The sequence below is a fragment of the Nycticebus coucang genome, chromosome 6, assembly GCF_027406575.1.
Source record: "Nycticebus coucang isolate mNycCou1 chromosome 6, mNycCou1.pri, whole genome shotgun sequence".
Lineage (NCBI taxonomy): Eukaryota > Metazoa > Chordata > Mammalia > Primates > Lorisidae > Nycticebus > Nycticebus coucang.
Window position 1 is genome coordinate 111489223 of NC_069785.1, and position 13101 is coordinate 111502323.

Below are 13101 nucleotides of genomic sequence, written 5' to 3' on the forward strand. Positions count from 1 at the left end.
AATTGGAAGTCATAGCTTATATTTTCTCTTCCTTTATTACAATCCTTCGAAGCCAAAATCAAAAGACTTCTACTGAAGATTCTTCAGAAGAAAGCCAGCAAGAGTTTACTTTGGAGATTCCTCTTCAGTTTCAAGGCACAAACTACACAGGTGTAGCTAAGCAGTGAGAAGCAGCTGGAAACGGGCAGTGGAGAGAGAAGTAACATATTCTCTGACCACTTTTGTGAGTCTAAAACATTCCTAAATTTGCTTTAATGCCCTGGTGAGAACAAAGGACTTACTGCTTAGTAAACTCTTGGCTGACAGCTGAGGTTGCTATTCCAAAGCAGAAGCCAAAAGGTAAATGATGCAAGGAAAGTGTTTCTCTTAATTTTTTTTTCAAAATGTCAGTGAACGAAGAAATATTCAAATTAGCAAAAAGAATAAATAACACATTTTAAGAATTTTTAGTCTTACGGTCTGTTCAACACGACTTACCTCCTTTACCTAGAATCTCAAATTCTCAAGCACAAGGTTCAAATTTATATTTAGGAACCAACTAAGATCATATTTCTTTAATATATAAGAAAAAAAAAAACAAGTGACAGTTTTGAAAGTGGGTACATATGAATCTATCTTACGTTTAATTAATTGATTCAGCCATTGTAAAAATTATAAAAACTCTCCACCTGGTCAGCTCAGTGTGGCTGGACGTTTATTAGTTTTCTCCAAGAGCATGCTCCTGGTTTCAGTGATTTTTCTCTGCTGTTTTTCTGTTTTCTATTTCAATGATCTCTGCTCTGATCTTTGTTTTCTTTCTTCTGCTTTCATTTGCTTTTCTTTTTCTAGTTCCTTTAGAAGGAAGTTGAGGCCCTTGGGTTTGGGACTTTCTCTTCTTTTCTAATGCAGGTATTTAGTGCTGTAAATTTCCCCCTACGTAGTACCTTGGCAGTGTTGGGAGTCCCCAAGACCACATGTAAGTTCCATGACTCACTAGAAGACCTACAGCACTCAGCATATATTCATGTTCCCGGCTATGAATAAAGGATAAAAAAGGGCAAAGGTACATAAGGCAAAGGTCTGGAGGAAACAAGTCACAAACTTCCAAGAGTCTTTCCCCAGTAGAGTCACACATGTAAGAAATTATGACAAAAGTGTAAATAAAATGTTACCAACCAGAAAAGCTAGAGACTCAGAACCCACAGGTTTTACTGGTAACTGGCCAAGTTGGCATGCTCTGCCGGGCACTTATCCAAATCCCCAAAGGGAAAGCAAGTGTCCAGCATAAACCACACTGTCTGCACGAGAGTTTAGGCACAGTGAGCCAATCTGATCATGAGGTTGGCGAGTTCTCTGGAAATCCAAGTTTGCAGATGCCAGCCCAAGGCCAACCTTGCTGGCAGCCTGATGTGGTTACTACCCCTTTCTGCATAAGGTGCAGCCTGAAGATGTGGTGTGTTGTGCTTTCATTTTTATACTGTTCCAAATACTTTCTCTTTTTTTGCTCTTCCTTAATCCATGGGTTATTTAGATTCAAAATATTTAAGGATTTTTCCAGAGGTCTTTTGTTATTAATCTAATTCCATTGTGGTCAGAGAGTGTATTTTGTATGACTTGAATCCTTTTACATTTTAGTCTCATCTCAGGCCCCAGAACATAGTCTTTCTCAGTCAATGTTCTTTGTACACTTGACATGAAGGTATATTCTGCGGTTGTTGACAGTAATATTCTGTAAATGTCAACATAGTTGGCTGACTGCATCGTACAAGTCTGCTATTCCCTCCCTCTCTTCTATACCCTTCTATAGACTACTGACATTTCCAACTATCATTGTGAATTTGACTACTTTTCCTGCAGTTTTATCAGTTTTTGCTTCATATGTTTTGAAAGTTTTATTAAATGCATAAACAAAATCAAAACCTTTTATTACCTGATTCCCAGATTTATTTTTAAACTACAGTAACCAAAGCACTGTGATAGTGCCATAAAAATACATAAAATAAAAGAACAAAAGTAGAGTCCAGAAATATAACCACATATATATCAAATGATTTCCCATAAAGATGCCAAGTAATTCATTTGGGAAATCAATCTTTTCTAAATGATGCTGCAACAACTTAGATGTGTGGTTGTTTCAGCATCTAGCTCCTAGTTGGCCTGATACAGTTACTAAGAGCAGTAGGCCCATATCAGGCCTCCTAGCAACTAGCTGCTGAAACAACATGCAAAAAAAAAATGAGCTAACCCCCACCACAAATCACGTACAAAAATTAATTTGAAATGGATCACAGCCATAAAGGCTAAAACTGTAAAACGTCTAGATAAAAATACTGGAGAAAATCTTAGCGATTTGGGTTAGGTAATCATTTCCTAAATAAGACAAAAAGCATGCTCTATAAAGTTTTAAAAACTGATAAGCTGGGGTGGCGCCTGTGGCTCAGTGAGTAGGGCGCCGGCCCCATATGCCGAGGGTGGCGGGTTCAAACCCGGCCCCTGCCAAACTGCAACAACAACAAAAAAAAAAATAGCCGGGCGTTGTGGCGGGCGCCTGTAGTCCCAGCTACTCGGGAGGCTGAGGCAAAAGAATCGCATAAGCCCAAGAGTTAGAGGTTGCTGTGAGCCGTGTGATGCCACGGCACTCTACCAAGGGCGGTACAGTGAGACTCTGTCTCTAAAAAAAAAAAAACAAAAAAAAAACAAAAACTGATAAGCTGCACTTGATCAAAATTTTAAACGTTGGCTCTTCAAAAGGCATTCTAAGAAAATAAGAAAGCAAGCCACAGACTGGCAGACAATACTTGCAGAACCTATATATGAAAAAGCACTTGTATCCAGAATACACATAACTTATATAACTCATTAAGAAGAAAGAACTCAATTTTTTTTAAATGGCAAAAGATAAGACACTTCAACCAACACATACAAATGGCAAATAAGCGTATATAAAAATGTTCCAAATGACTGGTCTTTAGAGAAATGCAAATTAAAAATATAAAAAGACATCATTAACCACCCCCCAATGGCTACTGATGATCCCAAGTGCTGGCAAGTGTTGGTGAGAATGCAGACTGGAACAGCCTCTATGGAAAACAGTCTGGCTGTGTCTTAAACACAGACTGCCCACAGGACCCAGCAATTCAACTCTGAAGTATTTACCCACGAGAAATTAATGCCTATGTCCACATAAAGGTGTGTTCTCAAATGTTCATAGTTGCTTTTTATTTTTCCGAGACAGAGTCTCGCTTTGTTGCCCTCAGTAGAGTGCCATAGCATCACAGCTCACAGCAACCTCCAGCTCTTGGGCTTAGGAGATTCTCTTGCCTCAGCCTCCCTAGCAACTAGCTGCTGAAACAACAGTCCTGAGTAGCTGGGATTACAGGTGCCCACCACAACACCCTGCTATTTTTTTGTTGTTGCAGTCTGGCCGGGGCCGGATATGAACCTGCCACCATTGGTATATGGGACCAGCACCCTACTCACTGAGCCACAGGCACCACCCCATAGTTGCTTTTTAATAAACTATTAGTTCTAAACTAGAAACAATCCAAACTGGTGAATGGAGAAATAGTGATCTAGTCAGCAATACTAGTCAGCAGTAAAAAGGAACAAACTATTAACATGGATGATCTGAAAAGTACTATGCAGAGTGAAAAAAGCCTGACTGAACAGTCTGCTAAGTGTGATTTAATTTATACAAAATTCTAGAAGAGGCCAAAGTACAGCAACAGAAAGCACACCCGGTCTTTGCCACAGGAGGAGAGGGTTGGCTGAAAGGGGCAGGAGGGAACTTTGGGGGTGATGAAAATGTTTGCTGGGTTGATTGTAGTAATAATTACATGACAATATACATTTAGCAAAACTCATCAAAGTTTTCCAGTTAAAATTAGGCAATGTTATATATAAACCATACCTTATAAAAGCTGATATTAAAAACATTTAAAACATTTAACTGTTACTTCAGCTGTTTTAAATTTTGAAGCTTATAAAAGTATACAAATCATAAATGTACAGACCCCCATTTTACACATAACCCAGGGGACAGAGGACACTCTTAATACCCCGAAAGACCCCCTCGTTCCCTCCAAGTGAAACTTGACTGCTGCTTAAGTTTGTAAAAATATACTTTGATATTCCCTTTTTTCAATATTTTCCTAAAGGAAATTGTGTAGTAAAGAGTTAACTTTTTCCCATGAGAGGCATGGCCCTTACGTGACAGGAGACTCCTGAGAGTTCATTTCTGGCCCTTGGAATGTCCTGGCTGATAAGCATGTCTGTTTACCTGGAGACAGTGGGCCAAGAATTATCAGCTCAGATTTCCAGAGGGACTGAGGACTAATGGTCAGCTGCATGTGCAGTCAACCATGTCTATGTGACTAAGTCTCAATAAAAACTCAGAACACCACATGTATTATCACACAGCTTTGCGTGAGCCAGTCCCATCCACGATGCTATCGGGAGACCACTGAAAGCTCCATGCATGGAGATGCCCCGATTCTGCTCCACGTGCCCCTCTCCCCTTGGCTGATTTTAATTTGTATCCTTTCATTGTAATAAGCTATAACTGTGAGCATTAATAGTTTCAGTGAGTTCTGTGAACCCTTCTAGCAATTGTCAAACCTGAGAGTGGTCTTAGGAACACCCCAAATTCCCACTGGCATCAGAAGTGTCAGTCTTCTTGGGTCTCCCAAACTTGTAGTTGTTGTAGAAAGTGACTGGGGATTCCTAAACTCTGCAAAAATCATATAGTATTATTTTGTATCTGGCTTATTTTACTCAGAATTATGTTTCTGAGATTTATCTGTTTTGTAGCTTAAAGTACATGCACCTTAAAATGCTCCTATGCAATAACGTATTGTATGAATTTACTATAATTTAACTCACTCTACTATTGATAGACATTTGGATTTTTTCCAGAGTTGCACTATTGGTATTGACAGACCTACAAGGAAAAATTGAGAAATCTAAAACCATAGTGGGAGATTTTAACACATCTGTCTCAACTGGTAAGAACAAGCAAATAAAAAAAAAAAGAGTAAGAACACAGATTTTTACTACACAATTAACAAATTACATTTAGTATCATTCAATATCTAAAACTCCTTTGGGCCTCCTTTGGACGTAATAATCATGAATATATCCCAAATGCATAACATATTCTTATACTATTTTCAGATCTTAATATGCAAGTATTATTTCTGTGGATTTTCACATCAACTCTTCCAATTTTACAGCTAAAAAAACCTGAAGCATAAAAAAGTTAAGAAATTTGTCCAAAGTCCCACAGTTAATACATGGCAAATTTAGAATTAAACTTAGGAAATATGATTCTAGAGCCAAGTTCTGAATTCTTACACTATTATATTTTTCCAACATTTTCCATTTTGTCTCTCTTCTTGAGTCAATTTTGGTATTTTTCATCTTCCTAGAAAATCATCTATTTCATACTGATTTTAAAATGTATTAGCATGACTTGAATTGCAAATTTTGATGTGAAGTTCCAGAATTTGTATCAGAAATAAAATTATTTTTAGCCTATATTCTTCTCCCCATATCATGAACCTTATAAATTCATCCAGAGGAAATTGTACATCTGGATCTTGTAGTGAAATTCCATGACAAAAATAATCATCATTTCATCTACATGTTTCTGAAAGCTTGATGCTTGGAGATTAAATATCACTAACATATAACAAGATACATAATTATCTAGGTAGACATAATTCACAGAAAGCAATTTTTCTCTAAAATAGTCTTAAGTATTACTACTACAAAAGTAGTACATGCTGGGAGGAAAGTGTTCAAAATTTTTTTCTTTAAAAAAAAAAGCCTTTTCTTTCTCGACAATTATTTTGACCTACACTTCATTTCTACCTTTGTTCCTCCTGGAAACATGACCTAGGCCAGGTTACTAAACAATATTGTGTAGAATTTCAAAATAAAAAACCCGATTGTACCTGGACTGGGGACAAACTATGAACTAGAAATAACTATATATTAGTTTTCTCTTTAATTATGAGATAATTTACTCTTTAAAAAAAGAGAAGCTGAAGCATTTCTTCTCGTATATGGTATGTTCATGTAAATAATCAGATCTTTTGAAGAATTACACACCAGTTCCCCTGATCATAGTAACTTTGCAGAATGTGGACATTACTCAAAGCCTGGCAGGCAGCCTCCAGTTCCCCCTCACGAAACACATGGTAGTAACGATGGAGCACAGGACTTCGGTTGTGAGATCCTGCTGGATCAAATGTCTCAACAGGTTTGCCCTTGTCAGAGTTTCCTCTAAGGTGCCAGGGAACCAGCACATCTTGAGAATGAAAAGAAGTCCTGTTAGTATGAATAGGCAGCTTAGAATCTGTAACTTTCCTTGAATTACATCCTCCCTCCTGAAAGTCATTAATGGTGGGCACAGAAGATGCTGAGTCTTGATTGCCCAAATCAGGCATTTGCTCCATAGGCAGCCCTGGCACCGAGGCATCACCGTTTATCTCCTCTTTCCTTCCTTGGCTAATTCTGTTTTCTCTAAGATACTTGGACTTCTGCTTATTATATTCTTGTTCCATTGCCCAGACGTAAATGAGTGCCTTCCCATTAGGCCTCAGCAGTCGAACAAGTTCTTGAAGAGCTGCCACCCTACGTTCCTAAAACAACAACAACAACAACAACAAAAACATTTATCAACCAAAGAGATACAGAAAAAAAAGTGGGAAAATATCACTGACTGTAGGACTATTTTCAATTAGGATGAACAATAAGAAAATCTAACAAAATGTGTTAGAAACAAAAAATATATGAAACAAAAAATAGGAAAGGGTATTCTGTTCTGTGTTCAAGAAAAAAGTTTCGAGGAAGTAGGGAAAAAGAAATTTTTATTTCTGTTAACCTTCCCTGTGAGAAGGTTCTTCCTTAACCGACTGGCAAGGATACATGAAACAAATGATGAATTCTTACAAGGCTATCAGCAATAACATAAAGTGCTGTTAGGTCACTGATTATATTTACACACTGCGTGCTTGTACAAAGAGTTGTGTAAACTATATTATGGTTGCTGATAGGATTTTTTATTTAAAAAACCCCAAAGACTCCACTAAAAAAACTCTTAGATTTAATGAATGAATTCAGTAAAGTTTTAGGATACAAACTAAATGTACAAACATTTGTAGCATTTCTATATACCAATAATGATCTAGCTGAGAGTCAAATCAAGAAGGCAACACTATTTCTAATAGCTAAAAAAAATAAATAAATAAAAATACAAACCCTAGGAATCTTTTTAACCAAGGAGGTGAAAGACTTCTACAAAGAAAACTATAACACACCGATGAAAGAAATCATAGATGACAGAAACAAATGGAAAAACATCTCATGTTCATACATCAGAAGAATCAGTATTGCTAAAATGACCATAATGCCCAAAGCAGTCTACAGATTCAATGAAATCTGTATTAAAATACTAACATTATTCTTCATACAATTGGAGAAAACAATCCTAACATTCACAAAGAGTGGGATCCCATTGCTACTAAGAATAGAAAAATCAGCCAAGCACAACGGCTCGTACCTGTAATCCTAGCACTCTGGGAGGCCAAGGCAGGTGGACTGCTTGACCTCAGGAGTTCAAGACTAGCTTGAGCAAGAGCGAGACTCTCTTTACTAAAACTAGAAAAAAACTAGCCAGGCATTGTGGTGGGTACCTGTAGTCCCATCTAGTTAGAAGGCTGAGGCAAGAGGATCTCTTGAGCACAGAGAGTTTGAGGTTGTTGTGAGCTGTGACACCACGGTACTCTACCTAGTGTGACAAGAGTGAGACTCTGTCTCACCAAAAAAAAAAAAAAAAGAAGAAGAAATCATGTCTTTTGCAGCAATATGGATAGGACTGGAAGCCATTATCTTAGTGAAACAATTCAAACACAGGAAGACCAATACCACATGTTCTCACTTATAAGTAGAAGCTAAGTAATATGCACACATGTACAGGAGTGTGGAATGATAGATAAGGGGGACTCAGAAGATGAGGAGTTGGGAAGAGCATGGATGATGAGAAACTATTTAATGGGCACAATGTACAGTATACAGGTGATGGATACACTAAAAGACCCAACTTTACCACTACATGATACAGTGTATCCAGGTAACAAAATTATACTGGCAACTGATAAATTTATAATTAATCAATAACACACTACTAGCAGCTAAATAAAAGTCTTGAAAAAAGAAAAGGAAAGAAGGAAAAACAGAATGGGAAGTGAGACTCACATGTGAGGGACGAGAGTACAGACTGAGAAAGAAAACTGGGAAAGAGAAACAGAGACAAGCCTCAGAGTCTGAGGAGTGAGCGCTCAAGAGGCCTAGAGTTGATGATCTCAATCTCTTCCCACTAAAATTCAGCGGTTCTCAACCTGTGGGTCGCTACCAATGAAAATACATCCTGCATATCAGATATTTACATTACAATTCATAACAGTAGCAAAATTACTGTTATGAAGTAGCAGCGAAAATAATTTTATGGTTGACAGTCACCACAACATGAGGAACTATATGAAAGAGTCGCGGCATTAGGAAGGTTGAGAACTACTGGCTTAACATAAGGCATGTAGAAGTGCATGAGAATCGGACAGAAAAATGCAAACATACACACCAGTAAAGCACAGAGTCCCCTGAGACCTGTGTTTAAGTGAACACGTGCATTCTGCAGGCTCTCTCACAAAGAGGGCAAATGGGCCGGGCACGGTGGCTCACACCTGAAATCCTCGCACTCTTGTTAGGCCAAAGCAGGAGGATCGCTTGAGCTCAGGAGTTTGAGACTGCAAGTGCAAGACCACCATCTCCACCAAAAGTAAGAAACATCGGCCAGGCGTTGCGGCACGCCTTGCAGTTTCATCTACTTGGGCTGAGGCAGGAAGATAACTTGAGCTCAGGAGTTTGAGGTGACTGTGAGCTATGACTTCACAGCTCTCTAGGCTGGGGCAGCAGAGTGAGACTCTGTCTCAAACAAACAAACAAAAAAACTCAAACAGGGAAAATGGTGTGACAAGAGAATAGAAAGAAATAAAAAGCTAAAACAGGGTCCTAAATCAGTAAAATCCATAAACTTTTCCTGCCATTTTAGTTGCAAGTTTTCAGAGAAGGAGCAAATACTCACTACGGTTGCAAAGTGGTGAATAACAGCAATGGAGAGACCGGCGTCACAGGACCCAGTGAGGAGTGGCACCGCCAGCGCGTCACACACGAAGGCCTCAAAGCGCTTCTCTCTACAAATGGCCACAAGGTTTCGGCTACGATCACATCCAATCTGTAACAAAGAAATAAAGAATTTCATAACATTTTGTTTAAATATCACAAAAAAGTAAGAGCTAGGGGCTTATTCCATCATCTTAAACTCATTAGACAGATTTCATATTCATTGTGAAATTGTCTGAGAGCCCGATGTTATCGGTTCTTATAGCCAGTACAAAGCCAGAATATGTAATTGTTCAGAGCAGCATTTATTACCATAGGAGACATCAAACAGAACTCAAACTGGTCAATGGAAACAAAATGACTAAAATAAAAATGATAGCAGTGGAATTAGGCAGTCCAAGTTTGTACCTAATTTATCACCATTCTTAATATCATGCATTGAAAACTGGAAATTATCCCATAAACACAGATATTTAATCCTGTGGGGGGACCTACGATATCTCCCATTCCTACTCATACTGTACTGTGATGACCCAGAGAGTAGGAGGATAGATGGTATTTTTTCCTTTTTCTTTATACTTTCCAACATGCATTACTATTACAATCAGAAAATAAACCCCCCAAAACAAAAATTGTTTTCATTTTTTAAGGCTAGTAAATCTTTTCTGCTGATTACCAAACTTTATCAAGAATAAAGTGCTGAATTTAAAATTTGTAACAGTCTACTTAATGGAGCCCTTAGTATAACCAAGCATCCTGCAGAACGAGGCCCTGTGGCAGCTGGCAGTGTCTCGCCCCTCCATCGGCAGGGGAGGCCGACAGGCCCGCGCAGGGGTCCGGCTCTGTGGGAAGGGTTCAGGGTTGGGGTTTCCCATTGTGTCTCTAGTTCCGTTGTTTTGTACATAGTTTTGCCATTTAGTTCTAAGAATATCACATCTGTCTGTACGTACACACACACACACACACACACACTGCAATGTACCCATACAAATTAGGGAAGTAACGAGAGAGGCTTAAGAAATAGTAAATTACTAGAAAATGTCTTTTTAACCCAATCTCTTTAATAGGAAAAGAGTTATATAAGCAGATTTAGTCAAGCAGAAGTGGCCCTCCAAGCTTGTATTTGTTCATTTGATCTTTTGGTATAATGAACACTGATCCTATGGTTCCCTCAGCCATTCTGAGAATACAAAATATGAATACTTTTATCAAAACAATTCTTACTGAGTTAAATCACATTGCCATGCTAGTCACACTTAATGAGTTTGTTCAGTTTCTAATTGGTATTAAGCAGCTTCTATATTCTATCTGCTTTAATTTCTAAAACAAGCTAGAGGTAAAGTTTAGCAATTTTTCTTTGATATATTTTAAGATGTAAAAATACTAAGGGCTCATTAATAACAGCAGTGGCATGATTTCCAATTAACTGCTCCCTTTAACTGTGTAAGATACACGCCTGGCTTATTATATTTATTTTCATCCATATTTTATGCCACTCAGCCAGCAGTTACATCAGGTAACAATGCCACTCAAATAATATGCACATTATATTTTGGTGCTTTTTGTTACATTTAAATTCCGTTCTTAGGTTCCGAAGTTTCAAGTATGCCCAGTTCTGACAGAGATAGCTACACCTTGCAACAAGTCAACAGGAAGAAACCCAATCTACCTCGAAAGCAAATCCTCACACACAGGGCTCCATAGTCACTCAGAGGTGGAAAGCTATTATCTGAGACCCCCAGATAAGACAGAACAAGAACAACAGCCAAACTAAACAAGAGAAAATTTCCCTCTCCACCTTGCCAGACTCTTACGGCTATTTGTACATAACACTCCTTTCACCAAAAAGAGAGAACGTGGGCAATTCTAATAATACAGCCCAGGTCTACACAGGTGTGATTTCCCACTGACCTACGGCCTGACTCACGCCTGGCTCAGCACTCCCATCTTTCCCTTGCTTTGCCAAAGTCTTCCATGTAATAGAGTCAAATCGTCACCATTATTTTTCTTTTCTCTTTCTGTTTTTAAGTTTCTTCAGTTTTTATACCAAGGATAGTATTGAGTATTTGAAAATCTCCCTAATAATGATGTTGCATGATGTCAACAACAGGACAAAAAAGGTCCTATTTATAAAACCAACACATATACAAAGAATCAGGAAAAGCCACATATTTCTGTGTGCTGGGCAGAGAGCAATGATATCAAAACATGTACATATTAGGCTTAAAATGTATACTTTTTCTCCTATACAATTTTTAAAATCCTCAACAAAAACATTAAATATGTAATTCTAGAAGTACCGGGAAACTTGAAAAAATATTCACTCTAGTTATCAAAGGTGCAAACTAAAACAAGGTTCCATTTCTCTCCTACTAAACTATCAAAATTATTTTAAAACCAGAACACACCACAGTGATGGCAATATGATAAAACTTATTTTCAAATGTTGGTGACAACTGAAATTGGCTCAACCATTTAAAAGAGCAATTAGGCAAACCTTGGTGTTAAAAAAAAATGTTCATAGCTTTTGATCCAATAATTATTCTTCTAAAAATTTATCCTATGAAAATAATCCAAAGGGGAAAAGCTAACCAGACTCATAACAACTGCCTTTTCCTGAGAACTGATTAAGGCACATTCTTTGTATCAATGAACTTAATCCGTATAACACATTTTGAGTTAGGTATTATTACCACCACATTACAGATGAGGAAACGTCATCTCAAAGAAAATAACTACTTTGCCCTAAGTTGACCAGTAGTTAAGTGGTAGATTACAGATTTAAAACCTAGTTTTTCGGGGCACCTATGGCTCAGTGGGCAGGGTGCCGGCTCCATATACCAAGGTTGGCAGGTTCAAACCCGGCCCCAGCCAAACTGCAACAAAAACATAGCCGGGTGTTGTGGCGGGCGCCTGTAGTCCCAACTACTCTGGAGGCTGAGGTAAGAGAATCGCCTAAGACCAGGGGTTGGAGGTTGCTGTGAGCTGTGTGACGCCACGGCACTCTACCGAGGGTGATAACATAACTCTGTCTCTACAAAAAAAAAAAAAAACAAAACCTAGTTTTTCTCTTTCCAAAAATCCATATTCTTCCTTTCTGTCCCACTATCTCTCAATATACACGTTCATTATGGTGTTATTTGTAGTAACTCCAAACTGAACACAACCAAATGTTCAGTAACATCCACTGAATGTAATATTATAAAGTCTAAGTATCTTCAATAAGTGGTACTGGGAAAACTAGTTATCTACATACAGAAGGATGAAGTTAGATCCTTATCTCACAAAATATCAACTCAAAATGAATCAAAGACAAATGTAAACAAGACATGAAACTGTGAAACTACTGAAAGAAAACACAGGGAGAAAGCTCTGTAACATTGGTCTGGGCAAGAAATTGTTCAGATATGACTCCAAAAACACAGGCAACAAAAGCAAAAATCAACAGGGTTAGACCAAACTAGAAAGCTTCAGCACAGCAAAGGAAATAATCAACAAGGAGACAACCTACAGAATAGGAGAAAATATCGGTAAACCACGTATCTGATAAGATGCTAATATCCAACATACATAAAGAGCTCAAACAACTCAATAGCAAGAAAACAACCTGATTTTTAAATGGGCCAAAGACCTGAATATATAGTTCTCAAACGAAGGCACACAAATGGCCAACAGGTATATGAAAACCGCTCAACATCACACTAATCATCAGGAAAATGCAAATTAAAACCACAGTAAGATATCATCTCATGCCTGTCAGAATGGCCATCACCCAAAAGATAAGTGATAAGTGTTGACAGTGTGGAGAAAAGGGAATCCTTATATACTGTTGGTGGGAATATAAATAGTACAGCCAATATGGAAAACAGTAAGAAGGCTTCTCGAAAAAATTAAAATTAGAACTACAATATGATCCTGCTAGGTGTACGCCCAAAGGAA

At 38.1% G+C, this 13101-nt stretch overlaps 1 protein-coding gene across 4 annotated transcripts in view; it reads right to left on the reverse strand.

Annotated features, from left to right (window-relative positions):
• Positions 1-2683: 2683 nt before the first annotated feature.
• ALKBH8 (alkB homolog 8, tRNA methyltransferase) overlaps positions 2684-13101 on the reverse strand; it is a 108321-nt gene continuing 97903 nt past the window's right edge. For 3 of the 4 annotated variants that reach the window (XM_053594930.1, XM_053594931.1, XM_053594929.1), the window contains exons 11-12: positions 9125-9274; positions 2684-6623 (exon numbers count right to left, since the gene is read on the reverse strand). In XM_053594930.1, coding sequence (XP_053450905.1) covers positions 6066-6623; positions 9125-9274 — 708 coding nt within the window. In that variant the 3' untranslated portion in view covers positions 2684-6065. Of the gene's footprint in view, positions 6624-7672; positions 7794-9124; positions 9275-13101 lie in introns of those variants that run through there. The other variant, XM_053594932.1, reaches the window with a different exon arrangement.